Raw genomic sequence first — 19624 nt, forward strand, 5'->3', positions numbered from 1 at the left:
GTTTAGTCGGAGTAGGCGAAACGCGAACATGTTGGGGTTAGCTAAAGTACTGTTAGGCGATGAATCTTGTGCCGTTCAGGTGGTACGGCACAACATTTTTAAGCACAGCTTTATCGCCTAACGTTACTTTAGCTCACCCTAACATGTTCGCGTTTCGCCTACTTTAGCTAACCTAGTTCATAGCGCATACGGATTGCCTACTTTCCTTAACCTTGTTAGCGCGTATGGCTGCTATCCTGCACACAACAGTAGGACGTGCCATAGCTAGCTACCTATATAGTACGGTGAGCAACACGGAGCTTTACAATGTCGCCAGCAGTGTATGCGCGTGAGCTCAACAACACATTTCTCATAGAAAAGGTAGTTTGTAGCCTTTTTTTTTGTTCTTTACAGTGGTGGTACAAGTGACAAGCAGTAACTGCTAGCCTACTGTGCTGTTAGCCTTTATTGATCGCTGTACAAGGTTCATGTATAGCTAGCAGAATCTCACAGCACTAACCCATAAAAATGTACTTCACATGGTACTTGCTCAATCGAACGGTAAATGTGAAAAACATCCGTTTACAGTCAGTGCCACCAAAATTTTCTGTCACACCCTCAATAATTGGCAAAACTCACAGTAGAACATTGCATTAAATCTTTTAACGTTATATATTTTCTGAAACGTTATCGATTCTGCTTGGACACAGTGAGTGAAACTACGCAATCTGAGCATATAGTTTCTCTGTACATTCTGTCAGAAGGATTCAGCTTTGTTGTTTGCTACTTTTGCTACATTATCCATTTATCCACTACCTAACCTTCACAGCACAGTCATTGTCATTATCATGATTGTAGCATGAAGTGTCTCTTCTCAAAATCCACTTCAACCATTCACGAATGACTTTGAATTTATAAGGCGGTATCAAGTCTCCAGTGAAAATATTGCCCTGGCTACATCAGTCAGAATAAAAGTTGCGCCGTGGATCTGGACGGTTCCGTGCTTGTTTCTGTATAAGCTTCTTGGAAGACAAAAACGTGATGCGGTGAAAATATTTCACTATACACAGTCCAGTTGGTAGCACTGTTGCCTCAGAGCAAGAAGGTTCTCTGTTCGAATCCAGCCTGGGCCTTTCCGTGTGGAGTTTGCATGTTCTTCCCATGTCTGCGTGCGTTTCCTTCCACAGTCCAAAGACTAGGCTAATTGGAGACTCTAAATTGTCAATAAGTATAAGTGTGTGAGTGAATGGTGAGTGAATGACCCTACTCGAGTCATATTTGAATATCCAGTCTAAATCTGACAGCCATAGACACACAGGCTGCTTTGGAGAGAACCTCAGAAAAAAAAACCTTTTACTGACAGAAAAGGTTCCAACAGGCACAGTCGGAAAAGTGACAAAACTGACACTGGGATACGTCTCTGTTCACCAAATATCAGAATCGTTTATTGCTTCGTGAAAATGTGCCGGGCTAATTCAATCTGGATCCCATTTCTTAAAATGTAGTCCTCTGCAGATTTCCCTCCCAGTGCCACCCAACCTAAACCCCAGGTCACATCTGGCTCCCCTAGTCCCCATAAAAGTATCCTGGGTCTGAAATATCCTCTTGGGGGTCTTTAGACTCCACGCCTGCACCGTCCAGAGCTCTGCGCAGCACTCTCTCAGCATCCTCGCGCAGGTCCCTGATGGCAGACTTCAGGAGGCTGTACGAGGCAATGAAGGAGACCCCCCCAGAGACGATGATGCCCAGCACCGGGACCTGGCTCTCCAGCAGACCCACCAGGACCTGCTGTCCCAAAGCCGCCTGGGACAACATGCCTTCCACACTCTGCACACAGAGCTCCCTGCCTGAAGTGGAGCGCACCTCTCCGTAGAGCTCCTGCAGAAGGGCGAGAGTTCAGTCACAGATTTTATCTATCTATTTTCATAAATAGGAGAAGCAACCAGATGGAATACTGTTGCTCTGATGGTGAAACATAAATGAAGCTAAAGGGTAAAATGACATTCTCCAACATAGTAAAAAACATGTTGAACTGTTAGGTACATTAGCACTACGGTATTTCTTACGTGAGGCTCACTCAGGTTTTATAATATGTTTGTGATATATCATTATTCTTTGAAGATCTGAACTAGTCTTGGACCTCTATGAATGTCGTTTCAAAGGACCTGCTCACACTGGAGAGACGTATCGCAAATATACAAGTTCCAAATGATCAGAGTTCCGATTATTTGGTGTTCAAACAAAATAGTAGGATGCTACAAGCTACACCAGCAATAAAAAATGACATTTTGGCAAGAAGCAAGAAATCAAAGGTAAAATAGTACGTAAATAGTAGTAGTCCTAAAATAGTAGTACGGAGGAATAGGGAACTCAGGAAAATACAACATATTCACAATAAATTCATAGCTAGGTTTTTTCATCTTTGAGAGCCAAGCTCATGAATAAGAGGAACAAGCCTTGAGCTAGGGTTACCTGGTAAGATTTTCCTGTCATGTTGGCCAACCGAAGCAGGGACTTTGTGTCGAGGCCAAAGCTGCGCTGATAGGACTGCAGTTCCCTCATAAGCATGGGAACGCTGCTGTGAACAGCGCCCCCTGGTGTCGCAGCGGTGAGGCAAGACGCCATGGCTGTCTGCCACACACTCCCAGCCAGCGCCTGTTGCTTCTTCTCCAGCGCGGCAGTGGTGAGGCTGGGCAGTGCCAGGAGGAAGACGTGCCTCTTATGGCCCTCCAGCTCCCTCTCGAGGGTCTCGTGCAGCAGGGGGAAGTCAAAGCGATGCGGCTGGAAGCTGGACAGCAGGAAGACCCGGGGCTGCCCTTCCCCAATCCTCCGCAGGCCAGCCTCGCAGTCGGCTCGCATCTCCCTCAAAATGGCCTCTTCGCTGAACCCCAAACGCCCTCTCCTCCTGGCAGAGGCCTCCAGGTCGTTGTCCACCTTGTTGCGCACAAAGTAGAACCTCTTCCCCGCCTGAGCCACGCAGCTGGCCAGTGTCACGTGACACTCTCTGAAGCGCTCCGACGCCACGATGATGAAGAAGTCGTACTTAGCCAGCCCCACGTCCTGCAGGTACTGCTCGGGCTGGAAAGTGGGCGTACCGATGCCCGGCAAGTCCCACAGGCGAACGGTGGGCACAGAGGGGTGGGCGTAGGGTATGATCTCCTGGGTAGTTTCCGTCACACCGGTCCTTGCTGCCCCGGGATCGTCCTCGGCAATGCCTCTGAAGGCGTTGATGAAGGAGGACTTCCCTGAGCCTGACTCCCCCGTGACCGCAATGTCCAGCGTGGTGGAGCTCAGCTGTCCCAGCATGCCTTGCACCTGTGCGACCACCTCCGTCACCACTCGCGACTGCAGGCTACTGCTCATCTCCTGGATCTCCTCCTCGCTGATTGTCTGCAGCCTTGCCATTGTTGCACTTCAGCGTGTATCAGCACTAGAAACACATTGCCACAGGTTCAGATGTAAAGCACTGGAGACTGTAGCCCAATACGGTAGAAGCGCAACATGGTGAATTCAGCATACTGAACACTGAAAACAATTTTTGCAAAGGAAATAAAAATGACATTCACATTTTGTAAATGAGTGATTGAATCCAGCATGGTGACTGGCACTGGCCACACAGATGACAAATGCTGTGTTACTTCAGTATTTCATATAAAATTTTTGTGCATTGGGATGGCAGGTATGCCATCCCGCCAAGTTACGCCTACAGCACCGAGAGTTTGGCACTTTTCAGGGTTCCCCACAGAAATAACCACAACAGCCACAGACACTCAGCCCTTAAAAACATTAAATTCTGTACATTCTGACCCCATTTCAACAGACAGATTTCATAAACAACTTCACATGTCCACACAATAAAGCCCCAAACTAAGGGGATTTCGCGTTTTCTCCTTCTTCTTCTTCTCATTCTTATTTTTCCTGCCGCCTATCCCACTAATAACATGTCTCCCCATTGGACATTTTACCGACACCCGCCAAATCTTCACCTACACGACCCAATGAAAAACTTGCATACACACGCAAAATACCCATACCTTTTTACTCTGAAACATTCTCAGTACAAATAGCTAGTCTGTCTGTGGCCTAGTGGGTAAGGTTACAGTCTTGGGAACACAGGGTCCTAGGTTCAAGCCCAGCTAAGAACGCATTTCTTTAACCTGCTTTTACCCTCACTAATAATTGTCTACTACTTCTCAATTATTGCTTTTGCACCATATCTACCAGCCGTTCCCCGAACGTATACACTGTATTATGACGTACCGTCTGCACGTTCAATTGTTAACCAGCTACAATATTGCAAAGCCATATGGATTCAATGGGAGCTCTTCTGTGCTTACTCGCCTGTGTTCTTCTTTAAAACCATGGACAGGTTTGCTAATGATATTTCACGCATTGCATAGCTATGTCATGGTGCTGCCCTAACAAAGTCACAGACTGGTAAACCTTCGGTTGAACGATTGAATCCCGCCTCGTCCTCAGGCAGATAATTTCCTCTTTTACACTAACGTTCTCTTACGCTTATATTTTCTTTACCAAAACTCACTCATGGCCACCCATATGCATTTCATGACGGCAAATGTATTCCTTTTATTAAAAAGTTACACCAGTTCACCGCTGTGCCATTTCTACTAACTACATTTCTTCACTTGGCTACCGTACAAAACCTTATCAGCAAACGCCACGTTTCTACATTCATGTTACCTCGCCCTGTTCTCTATCTAGCCACATACAAACAATTACTACGTATGTACGTTCTGCAACTCCCCATTAAAACATTACATTTAAAATCATGATTCACTCATAATTATAAATACTAGTACTGAACATGAAAAAACACAGCAGTGCAATAGATTTCACACGTTACTTAACCCTCCACTTTAACAGTTAACACTTTATAGCGACTGTTATATATACCGTTCGATAAGGAATATAAGCTCGCTCATGGTTACTCCATTTACTTCATACTATACTCCGGGATCATGTCAACCTTCACCTACATGCCCATTCTGCTAAAAACATACTGTTTCAACTACGCAATTTCATAATTTCATAATTTCATCCTAATTTCTCTCACACTGTTGTTATTTTCTCATATGCAAAGCCTGCTGGGACATATGCGTCTGCTCCTATTCTCCACTATCACGTTTTCCGGTTCTAGTTTAGCAAAACAGCGAAGAGGATTCCTACCTGCAGATAAGCCTATCAAAATGCCTTATAAACCTTACAAACACTAAAAGTGCATCTCCACGAAATAACAGACAATGGAGCAGGACAGAAGGCTACACAAGTTGCGACCTAGGGAGTTATAATTCTACGGGCTTGCTGATTCTTTTGTCAGTCAAGGCTCGTTGGATGGACGTCAAATCCGTGAGCACATACACTGGCCATATTTCATCTGCGTTTCTCATGCGTTTACGCTTACGCCACCGCACCCTTTCTCACAGTCACTGTTTTACATATATAGCAAACCGAAACTGCTGAACGGTACACGTTCATCAGACTGTATATAAATTCACACAACGATAGCCATAATCCACAACCGTTTCTTACAGGGTCACTTCGCATTTCTCACTCTCATAATAAAACGCTTTGCAAAAAGAAATGATATCTCATAAAAAAACACGTTTTCAATGTACAAAAATGCCAAGTTACTCAAAAGTATTGATATCAAAATGACGCCAAGTTACGGTACTACAAACAATATAGGCTATCTTGCCTCACCAAAATGACATAAGATGTATTTCAAAGCAATGCTACCCAATATTTCCTCAATTCTTTCAAGTCACTTGGCCCTGTGTGTATAAACATGCACTACATGGACAGGCCAAACATATGTGTGGATGGCTCTCTCACAGTCAAGATTGATTGAATAGGCGTGTATATGTCCAATTTGTATTGGTATGCATGTATTTCGCTGCCCAGCCTTTCTGTTGCGTGAATGATAGTGTGTTTCTTGGTATAAGTGTGTGTTCGTAAATGTGAACGTAACATGCTGCAACGGAAATGTCCCCATGGGGATAAAGAAGTTCTCTATGTATGTATGTACAATATGTATTTTACATTCAGTATTTATTGTACGTAGCAAATATACAATAACTTGCACATGTACTCAAATTCAGTTCAGAAGCAAGTATAAACATGTTCTCTGGAGAAATATGCTTCCCGTAGTTACTCAGCAGCAGTTTTGTACATTAATTTCAATGTGTTCCATGAGGCAATTCGAAATATTTGACTCTTTGATCTGACACAAAGTTTGCATGACATTGTAAAATGGTAAGATTACAAAACACAGGGCCAAGTGACTTGAAAGAATTGAGGAAATATTGGGTAGCATTGCTTTGAAATACATCTTATGTCATTTCGGTGAGGCAAGATAGCCTATATTGTTTGTAGTACCGTAACTTGGTGTCATTTTGATATCAATACTTTTGAGTAACTTGGCATTTTTGTACGTTGAAAACGTGTTTTTTTATGAGATTTATATATACAGAGTACACACACACAGACTGTGAGTAAGGCACACAGAGAGGATGATGCAGAGAAGTAGAAAGACATAGCAAAAGTGTGGAATCCTACAATGTCTGCATGTGGAACTGAAACAAATGCTTAAATAGTCTGAACCACAAAACCACAATTCACTTCTATACTGGGAACAGGGAACATAAAGACCCAACCTTCTCATGGCCTTTTTCAGTAACGTTCTGAAACATCTGCAGGAGCCGGGGGGGTCGGTGGGTTTTGGGGGGGAGAAGTAGACCTGTGGTGTGTCACCACTGATACAGCAAGTACCATTACGATAGACCATGTGACACACACAAAATGCCTACTTACGCAATACAGCATGAGAGGACATTACAGTACACTACAGGGCCATTGTTACGCACAAAACAAAGCGGAGAGTGAAACTATACAAACAAAGAGTTACTCCATCGGATTTGCAATCACTGTAGAACACAGTCTCAGCCAATCAGCATCCACGGTCCAACCAACCCGATTTATAATTGTGGTTATGGTCGATATGCAGTAAGCATTTCCGCATGTATATGTAGCGTTTATGAAAGTGTTATGCAGTTCGAACTGAGCCGATTACATTTTGGCTGGCAGACCCCAAAAACGTTGTTAGCACTTTTCAAATTTTGCAATAAACTGTACACTTTGTAACACCTGTACCGTTCAGTAAGTTCTCTCATTTACATTAGCGTACTCTCCAAGCACACTGCCAGCGACTTTTCCAGGAGCGCAAAAATTTTTACCTTCAACCTTTTACAGTTTTAAAAGGTCCTCAAAGCAGAGCTCATATAATGTTTCAGAGGAGCATGTTCATTTAACAAGTTAGCCGGTGACTATTCACATGTAATTATTGTTGACTGCTGGATTGTTGCACTGAACAGAACTGCATTGTTCATGTAATTTCATGCAGAGATTAAGAGGACTTGTCAGACAGGGGCTTATGTTTGGATTCTTACAATGGTCAGGCGGAAAATAGGCAGGCTAGTTATATAACACAGCACCTCTCCTCTCACATCAGTGATAAAACCAGTGCTTTGCATGCTCTCTGTTATTTTTTTATTCACCCTGGATGTCCCTTGAGATAAATAAATCTCAAGGGAGATCTGGCCAAAATAGCAACAGCAAATTCTGTGTTAAAACAAACATAAAAACAGCACAACACAAATAAAATACACACAGTACATCAATTATTCAAGCCCTCAGAACATTTCATTTTATAAACTGAAACTGCATAATATGTTGAGAATATAACTTGCCTCACAAGCGTTGGCATGATAAAGTTAACTAAACTTTGTCTAGTTCGCAGTTCTGTCACACAGAACAAGCTGTGTATGGGCTGTATCACACTCAATCAACATCTGCCCATAACTGACAAACAAGTCAGCACAAGCATAACACTTTTTTTTTCCAAAACTAGTTTTGGTGACAGCAGAAGCCGTGTTTTTGAAGAAATAGCCATTCTTAACAGCAAAAGTTGAGAAATAGCTAAGTTTAGGACAATGCTGATCTGATCAAATCCTAGCCTATGTGTTGTGCATACCTAAGTGAATGTCCAATATGCATTTGTGATGTTTGACTTTTTGTCCGTCTTGATAAAGTTTTAAATTTCCATTAAAAGCCCTTTTGCGAGGGAAGCCAGTGAATGTACTCTACTGTGGAATAAAATGTACAGGAAAAAAGTATAAACGACTGAGAGATGTTTCAGAAAGACAGAAAGGAGGGTAAATGTTATCTCTGTGACAGTACCAGACAGTAGGCCTACATTTTCACATGCGGAAAATATTCCAGTGACAGGAAATGTGGTAGCCTACAAAGTTATTCGCCACGTCCTGTGTGATAAACCATCTTATACAAAAGAGACGCATACATAGCCTACGCAGCACAGATATAACTGCGTTAATTCGTTTAAATTATTGTAAGCTGAAGAGGAAAATACATAAATAAAAATGTCTAAATCTGCTTTGCGAACGGAGCCGATTAATATCTTACTAGTCTACTCAGTTGGCACCGTTCACGAACCAGAACGAACCCAATGGAACTGCAGTCACTAATTTCCCTTGACAATGTTGTGTAATGTTCTATCGACTATTGAATTATTAAACAAGACACCGCTTACCTTCGTATTAGAAAAGAGTTGAAACGTTGCAAGCTCTTATCTCTCGGAACTGAAAGTAAAAATTGGAAAACCAGCCTATACAACAACCCCTAAGCTCAATAAGTTGTATCAGTTGCGTTATGCTGCCCTCTATGTGTGAATACACATATCACCACGGCTAGACGGCTACGCTGAACGCCAAAGATTGGGTGGATGCACCATACTAAGGTTGCTCAGGTACGGGATGCACATGCTGGAGCTGTAATCGTGGAAAGCTTCACATTCCGTTGAGGGAGAGGGCGGAGGGGAAGCAGGTGCTGTACAGAAGGGGTCTCGTCGCTTTAAAGTTACGGCGACTTTCTTTTGTGAAGGAGGGCTTGGAAGAGCGGGCAGAAACTAATGGTTTTAAAAATTTCTTATATGGCTTCTCCCCCCTTTTCTCGGGCCTTGACTTTTAAAATTTAAAATATACAAATACGAAAAACGCGTATACCACAAGAAAGTTTAAGTATTTTTACTATTTAATGCAAGGGTCTTGGAATGGCTTTACAGTTATCAGAGATGGTAGAGATGTACAAGAAAAAATGGGCCAAGCCAAAAATGGCAAAACATTAAGCTTTTAATGGTCTTAACAACAAATCGTTGGTCAGAAAATTGGCAATAATTAAACAAATGCACTCCTGAGACCTCCTGTGCCACCATTTGCTCGTTTACTTCTGCTGCGGTGAACTGTTTGGGGAAGGTTAGTAACAGGGAAATTCACTTATATAGTCTTCTTGTACGCAAAGGTAAAATCATGATAATGATTAAAATGTTTGATGTAAAATTCAAACTAACACATGTCTGGGTGTACAAAATTTTCCAAAAATATCTTCTGGGATGTTTTTTTTTTCTTAAAAGATTAGTCATTATTTGGTTATCTGCCACACCTGATGCAGCCCATCAAGGGCCTGATAACAAGCTCATAAATGTAACCAGGATTGATAGAGCAGGGAGAGATCTACAGTATGCAGTGTTGTGAGTCCCACGGTAAAGGAGCGAGAAAATATGCTCCAAAAAAAGCAAAATATCATGCAGAGGTTGCTGTCAGAAACCGCATAGCTGGTCTTCGTCAGGCCAACTGTAGCTATTCTGAAATTTACAAGACCCTAAAGGCAGAGGAAATCCCTATTTCTCTATCAGCTATTAAGAGAATAGGTCAACGCTTTGAAACAACAGGTAATGTTGCCAGAAAGAAAGGATCTGGAAGGCCCAAAGCCTCATCATGCAGGAATGACCACCTGCTGAAATTTACAGTTCTCAAAGACAGGAAAAAAAGCCTAGAAAAACTGTCAGCAGAATTCAAGACCTCAGAAAATAAGACTTTTTCGAGAAGAACAATAACCAGAAGGTTATCTAATGCAGGTTTTGTGTCTAGAAGATGTGTTAAAAAGCCATAGAGCTTGTAAGTGTAAACGTCACCAAGCCACTCCCCACGTTTTCCCGCAAATTTGTCAATGGGAAAATGAATGGGGCAATTTTCAGTAAGCGATGTTTTTAGTTACAAGTCGGGAACCAGTTAGCTATTGGTATGCGGTACTCATGACATATATGACTCATGAAATATAATATCAGCAGCACGATTGACCCATGAGAAGTACAAGGTACAACGTTGTGTACGTTTAGTACGCTTAGGAACTACACATACCGGTACTGTGCTCAGGACGCACGCTTATATCGTCACGGCTCAGCTGGAACACGCTTCTAATTCTAGTGTCACTTCGATATCGTATTTCAATTTAAAATTACTGGAAATAACATATTTGGTACTATTAAGTTATATTGTTTATTTCACATCATAATTGTACGGTCGTGATGACAACATGATTTCATTTCAGGGATCTATAAAGTACAACCATAGACCGTATAAAAGAGTACAAGCTAACCTAACTAACTTAAGACGTAATTTCAAATGGAATATAACGTCATATATATTTTTATCACAACACAACAACAATATAGCTAGCCAGCATGGTTTTCGATAAATAACCGACAATATATTTACTACTTACTATGTTTTAATAAAACTATTTATTAGAAATTGTCTATCTCTTGCCTACTGCACCTGTCTTGTCTAAGTGCACTGTGATTCTGATTTTCACGATGTGTGTATTCCTTTGTAAGTGCTGTGAGCAGACTGAAAGTCTATGTTACACCGAAGCCTTGCGAAACGAAGTTTCGTTACATCGTGTACTGTACAGCATATGGTTTGTAATGACAAATAAACCTGACTTTGACAGCTAGCTAGCTACCTGCTGATCCAGCCATTCCTAACGTTAACATTAGCTAACCAGAACTTTATAAACGATATCTTTCATGGTGGCGCTAACAGACCCGCTATTCTACTCTAGCTGTATATGACCTGCTCTACATGGTTGGATTTGGAATGATTTACTCCCTTCTTAACATTATTGTCCTGACCATTGAACAAATGCATTAAGATAACCTGTGACACCGCATTTGTCGTGGGTATAGCTAGCTAGCCACCGGTGTTGGGTGCAGTTGGCCCTGCTGGTCCAGAGTCAGTTATTTTCTTCTCCTACTAATGGTTAAAGTTAGGACCTGTGAAGGGAAATCTGATCCCAGACCAGCAGTTAGGGGCAGCCAAGGCACCGCACTTGGCGGGTAGGCTTACAAGCACACGTGGTTGTGACGTATATCGTGCGACTTTGATTTTAGTGTAGTTCAGGACCACCAACATATCGTATATCGACATAAATCCGTTATTTTTCCCTCCAGAGATTGAAATAAATAGAACCAAGCACATGCTACGGCAGAGAATGACGGTCCCAAAAAAACGTGAGAAATATTTTATTTTTAATCGCTATAGATATTTTACAATCAATGATTTTTAAAAAGTCAATAGGATTTTAACATTGGGCTGTGACGTCACGAACCAGACGTCCCCTGGAGGCAATTTGACTTACAAGCTCAATTGCTGTCTCAGAAAAACATCAAGGACAGAATTAAGTTTTTGGCAGAATATGGAAAGTTTGATTCAGAGTGGTTCAGCAGAGTTGTGTGGAGTGATGAATCACAATTTGAGTTGCATGGTGATGCTCCAGAGAGGTGTCTTAGAAGATCTGGTGAGAAATACAATCGTGAATGCATCTCTACCACAGTTAAGCATGGAGGAAGAGGTGTCATGGTGTGGGGGAGCCTTTTCAGCTGCTAAGAGGAATGATCAGATGTTATTTTTCAACAAGACAATGCTCCTGCCCACACTGCAAAGACCACCAAAAAGTGGCTTGAGAACAAGTCCATCAGGCTCATGTTTTGGCCTGGTCAGAGTCCAGATTTGAACCCTATAGAGAATATCTGGTCTCACATTAAACACAAACTAACCGGGAAACATTTTTCAACTACTCATCAACTGTTTGAAGCCATCAACATTGAATGGAACAACATTGACTCTTCTTTCTCTAAAAAGCTGTCCGCAAGTTTACCCACAAGGCTTAAACATTTAAAGAAATCAAAGGGGAAAGCTATCCCATACTAACTTACTTTATCTATATGTTTAATTCTTGCTAATTTGCTGACCAATGATTTGTTGTTAAGACCATTAAAAGCTTAATAAGCTGTAAAGCTGTAATGAAATTCAAACAGTGCATTTAAGTGCAGGGACAATGCAAAGGTAACTGTAAAATAGTTTCAGGGTCAATTACATAAAAATAACAAAATACATCGATGTCCTTCTTAATTTTTTTTCAGATAAGACTTTGCAGGGCAGTATCTATTGATTATTCTAAATGAAACAGCTCTACCATTATTTGTAATCAGATATTTTTGAGGAAGCAGCCATACTCTCTACAGCTAAGCTTGATGACTCAGTTGTTGCAATATACAGGCACTTACTGTAGGAGTTTGATACACTTTTTTCTGCCTGAAATAAAGTACATTACCCTTGCTATTTTTTTTTTTTTTTTTTAATTGAGTAAAACAGATCCTTCATACAGGTGAATCAAGAGGGTTGAGAGTAGGTGAGATTTAGGAGGAATGTCCCTTAATAGAGCTACACCTTTTGGAATGGCATGAAATACCATTGCGTAAAACTCTTTTGATAAATGAATAAAGAACATTGTGAATCAAGTAGCTGACTCACCAGAACGATTTTATGATAAAACCCACTTTCAAAAATAAAATTCTTTTCAAAAATATTATTTTTTTCATCTACTCAGAACTAAAGATTTCACCATAGTAGAATAAATGGTTCTTTAGATTAAGACCACATATTTCAAAGATATATGACTTAGCTTAACTGAGATGCCACTAATTGAGGATGCTGTGCCCACAGCTGCCTCCCAGGACTGATCACTGGCATTTATTAATAGTAAGGCACAGACCAGTGACTTTGGAGAAAAGACTGATAATCTCAGTTGCAGGTGGGATCTGAGACTCATCCTTAAAAAAAGTGTGGCATCATCAACCAGTTGGCTGATGATGACTCCCCTTTCAGCTAAAGAGATCCCTGAGACATTTGATTTCATTTAGGTTTAGGTGTGTGGGGAGGATGAAGCTAGCCTTGACTTCTTTTGGGATAATCTTTGTACTACATTGATTATTGATGATAATTTATTATGAAATGGTGCGTATTGAATTTTAATTGTGTGACTGGGTTTGTCTAATCTTTTTGAGTAGCACTGCAACAAACCTCTCTCAGTTTTTACTGAAATGGCAATAAAGTATCCTGATCGTGATCTTTTTACTGTACACAGATCTACCCTATTATCAGCATCAATTCAAATAAATACTATAACATGTGCATTTTGGATTTTGTTCCTCTGCTTTTTCTCTGTATATGAAGATTTCCCACACTTGGCATGTCAAACAAATAAAGAACAAGCTGGGTTTTACAGCATTTTTATTATTATTTTTTTTTCATTTTGAGAGGGCATCCCCCCTCTCTGTATTGGTGACCGTTGCGCAGTGGTGCCTGGATTTATGTTTCTGACCAGTGGAGGTCACCAGAAAGCAACCCCATATACCCCCAAAATACAGGACATTTGATTATGAAAGAACAGAACAATTTATTTGATCACATATTGAAACAATTTACACACACACACAGACACACACACACACACACACACACATATGCTTTACATGTGATTAATAACATTTTTAAATCAATTCTAAATTTCACAGGCAACCAGTGCAAGGAGGCCAGCACTGGGGTGATATGAGAATCTGAATCAGATGAACGTTTCGTCCTCGTTGAAAGCCTAGCTGCAGAATTTTTGTACGGTCTGAAGGCGAGCCAAGGTTTTTTTATTTAAACATGAAAATAAAGCATTGCGGTAATCTAGGCGGGATGAAATAAAAGCATGTATAATTCTCTCAGTATCCTCAAATGATAAAACTGATCTTACTTTTGAAATATTTCTAAGATGGCTGAAACATGACTGAACCAATAGAGCAGCTCCTTAGCAGCTAGTTAGTTCGTTAGTTTAAATAACGTTAGCTATGCTAATGAAAAACGACACCTGTTAAACTCACCTCAACATATCTTTTACAATCATTTAACCCACCATGGGCAATAGAAAAGTCGCTGTTGCAAACAGTGCAGCGAGCAACACTGTCATTATTTTTCACCCCTATTAGGCAGGGGTACACTTTAGTGTAGTCTGGGGTGAAGTGCGTCTTATATTTTATTTTTTTGGAACACTCAGCGGAGCTGCAGGTCTGTGCAGGACACTAAACTGAACTGATGGACAATGATAGAGAGAGTTTGACTGTAAAGCCCGCCCACAGAGAAAATTGATAAGTCTACTTAGCACAAAGAAGACCAGTCAGGATGCTCTGTCACTCTCTCGCTACGTCTGTCACTCGCCCTCTCTGTCTCTCTCTCCCTCTCGCTCGTGTACTCGCTTCGGCAGCACATATACTAAATTTTTTTTTTTTTTTAAATCTCCCTCTCGCTTCCTGAATTAAGGAAAACAATGTTTTAAAAAGAGTGTATACAGGGTTCGTACGGTCATGAAAAACCTGGAAAAGTAATTGAAATTTAAAATGCAATTTCCAGGCCCTGGAAAAGTTATGGAAAATAATATTTTTTGAAAAGTTTTGGAAAAGTAATGGAAATATAGCTAAAGTTGCATCAAATATAATTACTAATTAATCCAATCACAAACATAATATGTATAGTAATAAAACGTAATTTGGCACTTAACCTTCGCGGTATTTTGGTGGTGAGAGAAGTTAATTCGGTCTGGCTCAGTCTGTTTACAGGCACGGCCAACAGGCACGCTTCTGCTAATGTAGCAGTTAGTAAACGTAGGCCCTACTGTGCCGACAATATGCCAGGGAAGTGCAGCTTCAATAATTATATCAGGGCTCGAAATTAACTTTTTTATTTGGTAGCACTGGTGCTCCCAACTTCAAAAAGTTAGGAGCACCCACCAAAATGTAAGGAGCACCAGCAATATATGCAATTGATTTTTTATTGACAAACGACAATATAACAGTACGATTTACAAGTAACAGTTAAACTGTCACGCCTAAAATGTGTCGACTCTTCAAGCAATTGCGTGTTATGCATTCGAACGACAAAGCGCTTCTCGTCACATTAATACCGCTAATTAAATCAACCGCCAGTAAACTGCATCGGAGAAATTAGCTGTTTCAACCAGGTCGCTATACAAAACACTACGTTAACGTTTCAAAAAAAAAATGCCGTAATCGTTCGCTTCAACTTTTCAGCTTTCGATAACGCTAATAAATTGAACATAAACTGTTTTCTTCAGGTAACATTACGCCGGGCACCCACCGCAAGCATCTAAGCAGCACGGCGAAGCAACACGACGCGGCGCGGCGCGTGGTTCCGTTTGTGTCGCGCAAAGGCTTGCTTAAAGCTCTATATTCCTAGTAGCTCTCGCAGTCTACAGTGGGATTACATCGTGTATTTCATGTTTGTTCAGGACTGTTGATTATGGGTTAAGTGAATACTTTGGTGAGAGACCTTTTTCAGTTTGTTAATTTGGTAATATTTCGTTAACTTGTAAATACGTGAGAAAGTAAACGCTTTCAAGAATTACCATAAACTTAGCCTGCATAACAATCAATCTCAAACTGTATTAATTTATTTGCTTGGTTAACAAGCGTGCCAATTTCATGAAGAATATGTAATGATCATAATAATAATAAATAATCCGTAATCAACCATTGGGAATTCCCGTGTTGTCTTGTCATTCACGTCAAAACATTTATAGGATCATATTTAGTAAAATCAGCTAATCATGAAAAAGACAGTAACAGTTTAATCTTGAAGAGATATGAACACCGCAACGCCATGAACACCGGAAGCTTTGAAGTACAAGTGCGATAGGCTACGTCTTTCTGTGGTGTATTTTCAAATTTACCCCACCCCCTCCGCAAAATAAGACAGCGAAACTAAGTTTGCCTTTTCCCCAGGTTCCAGTTATTTATTTATTTATTTTTACAAAACGAAAAGGCTTGTATTTTTTTTTTTTTTTTGGTGCTTATAAAATATCTGGGAGGTAACTAGGGACACACCCCCAGTAATATAAGGATGAAATATAAATCAGAGCATGTATACCTAGCATTTTAGAGCATATTTCTGTGTATAAACAGGCCATCGTGACGCGCGACAAGCCGAAAAAATAGAACTGAAGCGAAAAACTACGCTTCAGTTCGCTTGTGTCGCGCGAGCTTCGCAGCCGGTACGCGACGCGTTCGCATCTGGTGGAGACGACGTCGCCCGCTGCCGTTGTAATAACAGTACTTCAACTACGCTTCAGTTACGCGCGTAATACGCGCGTAGTGCGCTCGCGGCCGATACGCGTGCGGTGGGTGCCCGGCTTAATACGCGCATAGTGCGCTCGCGGTCGATACGCGTGCGGTGGGTGCCCGGCTTGACAGTGGAGCGCAGCGACAGGTGCAAGCATTTCCAAATAAGGTGTGCAAAACGGACCCCACACTTCCTCTGAAGACAAACAGGTTGTAAAGTTTCTGTTCCCTGTGAACTGTTTTACGAGATTTAATCTGACAAACTTAACTGGTTTCCTGTGGCAGCGGCTTTCTTCTTGTTTGTCGGTGCCAACGTGCGGTTAAATAATTAATATACTGATAACTGAGGTAAGCTTGTGTAACACACTCAGTCACATGTTTTATTTGATATTCCTCTAAATGACCCCACTTGTGAAATACTGTAGGCAATGTTTGGCAGGGTTAGAGAAAAGTTTTAAGCCATCATATCCTGTCATATACGAGGCTGACGTGCGCAGCACACCTTGTACTAAAAAAGTACTACTGTTTTATGGAGCTGTTTGGGTGGCTTTGGCTTTTATTTATTTATTTTTCAATCCATATTTTTTTAACCAGTATTATTTTTAATTTGCCCTAGGGAACTGGGACCTCTCATCGTGCCTAACAGAAAAACCACCCTGTGAGTAGGAGGTGTTCTGTGTCCGTTACAGCTTGTATTTACAGTTGAAAAAATGTTCAACAGGATTCAAAGGACGCCCTGCCCTGGAGGATAGGTTGTTGAACATCTTTTTTGGCTTAGCGCCACATTTTTTCAATTGTAAATACAAGCTGTAATGGACACAGAACACCACCTACTCACAGAGAAAGTTAAAGAAATGGAAACTCAATGTTCTCGTTTACAGAGAAATGAAAGTGAAAGGAAAAAATGCATACTACACAGTGGCAGTGCCACTGGCAACAAAAGGTGTAGAAAGCACCCTAACACATCCAGACATAAAGCTTTTAATACATTACCAATAACAAGCCTTCTAGAGCCAAGATTCAAATTCAAATTTGTTTTATTCCAATGTTTTTTTTATTTTTTTTAAAGTAACGTATTAATAAAATTTTTACAGCCTGGAAAATTAACGTAGGATTTGTGATTACATCAGATGGATTCCACCTTAGGCTGGGTTAAGCTGAATTTGTCAGCAGGGTAAAGTTTTACTAGCCACCTGACAACCTTGTGCTTTTTATAATTTCTTTATCTTTTAACTGAGTAATATTCAGTAGAAAATATCAAATATATAAGCTTTCCTGGAACCTTCTGAGGTGTTATCCCTTCTCTGTTGTTGCCACTGTGCCTGGTACTGTAAAGCCTGAAGGTCATCAGAATCTTATGAAACAATAGGCATAAAGAAATTAGTAAACATAGGCAACCCTGCTCCTGATATTACTGTCTTTTATTCCCTCAGGACTCGATCACAAGAGGCTGGTGGACCCTGAATATGTCTGAGAACCTCCAGCACAAACCCACCTGCATTCATTAGGGCCTAATGATTAATACTATTATGTAGTTATAGGCTTGATGGAACAAAAAAAAAAAACAGGAATACTTGTGGCACATCAGAACCAAGGTTGCCTACCCCAGCAGAGATGTATATTACATTTTAGTGTACAATGAAGTAATTTCAAGAAACCCCAGAAAGTGAATTATCCCTTTAAAGGGATACATGGGTGTGCATGCCAGGCCCACCAATATGGGGAAAATCCAAGTGTAGGAAGGTATTTTAAATTGGTATCATTTAATTGGTATGTTCCCAAGCAGACAATTTCTGTTTTGTACATTTCTGTTTAGGATTTTTAAAATATACTGTATGCAGTTGTGCATACTCGCCAAAGGAGGGTTTGGGGTCTGTGAATGTTCAGGTCCAGCGCAGGTGGAACCGTTTTCATTTTGAGAGGGCATCCCCCCTCTCTGTATTGGTGACCGTTGCGCAGTGGTGCCTGGATTTATGTTTCTGACCAGTGGAGGTCACCAGAAAGCAACCCCATATACCCCCAAAATACAGGACATTTGATTATGAAAGAACAGAACAATTTATTTGATCACATATTGAAACAATTTACACACACACACAGACACACACACACACACACACACACACATATGCTTTACATGTGATTAATAACATTTTTAAATCAATTCTAAATTTCACAGGCAACCAGTGCAAGGAGGCCAGCACTGGGGTGATATGAGAATCTGAATCAGATGAACGTTTCGTCCTCGTTGAAAGCCTAGCTGCAGAATTTTTGTACGGTCTGAAGGCGAGCCAAGGTTTTTTTATTTAAACATGAAAATAAAGCATTGCGGTAATCTAGGCGGGATGAAATAAAAGCATGTATAATTCTCTCAGTATCCTCAAATGATAAAACTGATCTTACTTTTGAAATATTTCTAAGATGGCTGAAACATGACTGAACCAATAGAGCAGCTCCTTAGCAGCTAGTTAGTTCGTTAGTTTAAATAACGTTAGCTATGCTAATGAAAAACGACACCTGTTAAACTCACCTCAACATATCTTTTACAATCATTTAACCCACCATGGGCAATAGAAAAGTCGCTGTTGCAAACAGTGCAGCGAGCAACACTGTCATTATTTTTCACCCCTATTAGGCAGGGGTACACTTTAGTGTAGTCTGGGGTGAAGTGCGTCTTATATTTTATTTTTTTGGAACACTCAGCGGAGCTGCAGGTCTGTGCAGGACACTAAACTGAACTGATGGACAATGATAGAGAGAGTTTGACTGTAAAGCCCGCCCACAGAGAAAATTGATAAGTCTACTTAGCACAAAGAAGACCAGTCAGGATGCTCTGTCACTCTCTCGCTACGTCTGTCACTCGCCCTCTCTGTCTCTCTCTCCCTCTCGCTCGTGTACTCGCTTCGGCAGCACATATACTAAATTTTTTTTTTTTTTTAAATCTCCCTCTCGCTTCCTGAATTAAGGAAAACAATGTTTTAAAAAGAGTGTATACAGGGTTCGTACGGTCATGAAAAACCTGGAAAAGTAATTGAAATTTAAAATGCAATTTCCAGGCCCTGGAAAAGTTATGGAAAATAATATTTTTTGAAAAGTTTTGGAAAAGTAATGGAAATATAGCTAAAGTTGCATCAAATATAATTACTAATTAATCCAATCACAAACATAATATGTATAGTAATAAAACGTAATTTGGCACTTAACCTTCGCGGTATTTTGGTGGTGAGAGAAGTTAATTCGGTCTGGCTCAGTCTG

At 40.8% G+C, this 19624-nt stretch overlaps 1 protein-coding gene across 1 annotated transcript; it reads right to left on the bottom strand.

The window, feature by feature from the left end:
- Positions 1-1398: 1398 nt before the first annotated feature.
- LOC118221052 (interferon-inducible GTPase 5-like) lies at positions 1399-8716 on the bottom strand. Its single transcript, XM_035405708.1, has 3 exons — positions 8606-8716; positions 2452-3409; positions 1399-1857 (listed from the first exon to the last, which is right to left on the bottom strand). The coding sequence occupies exons 2-3, from the start codon at positions 3382-3384 to the stop codon at positions 1546-1548; spliced, it is 1245 nt and encodes a 414-aa protein (XP_035261599.1). The 5' UTR covers positions 3385-3409; positions 8606-8716; the 3' UTR covers positions 1399-1545.
- Positions 8717-19624: the final 10908 nt, after the last annotated feature.

Source organism: Anguilla anguilla, chromosome 1 (assembly GCF_013347855.1).
Source record: "Anguilla anguilla isolate fAngAng1 chromosome 1, fAngAng1.pri, whole genome shotgun sequence".
Taxonomy (NCBI): domain Eukaryota; kingdom Metazoa; phylum Chordata; class Actinopteri; order Anguilliformes; family Anguillidae; genus Anguilla; species Anguilla anguilla.

Excerpts from the sequence above, each read along its gene's own strand:
- LOC118221052 (XM_035405708.1), bottom strand. The coding sequence starts at position 3,384 with ATGGCAAGGCTGCAGACAATCAGCGAGGAGGAGATCCAGGAGATGAGC. Across the intron at positions 1,858-2,451 it reads TGACAGGAAAATCTTACCAG|GAGCTCTACGGAGAGGTGCG; the intron begins GTAACCCTAGCT and ends GCCCTTCTGCAG.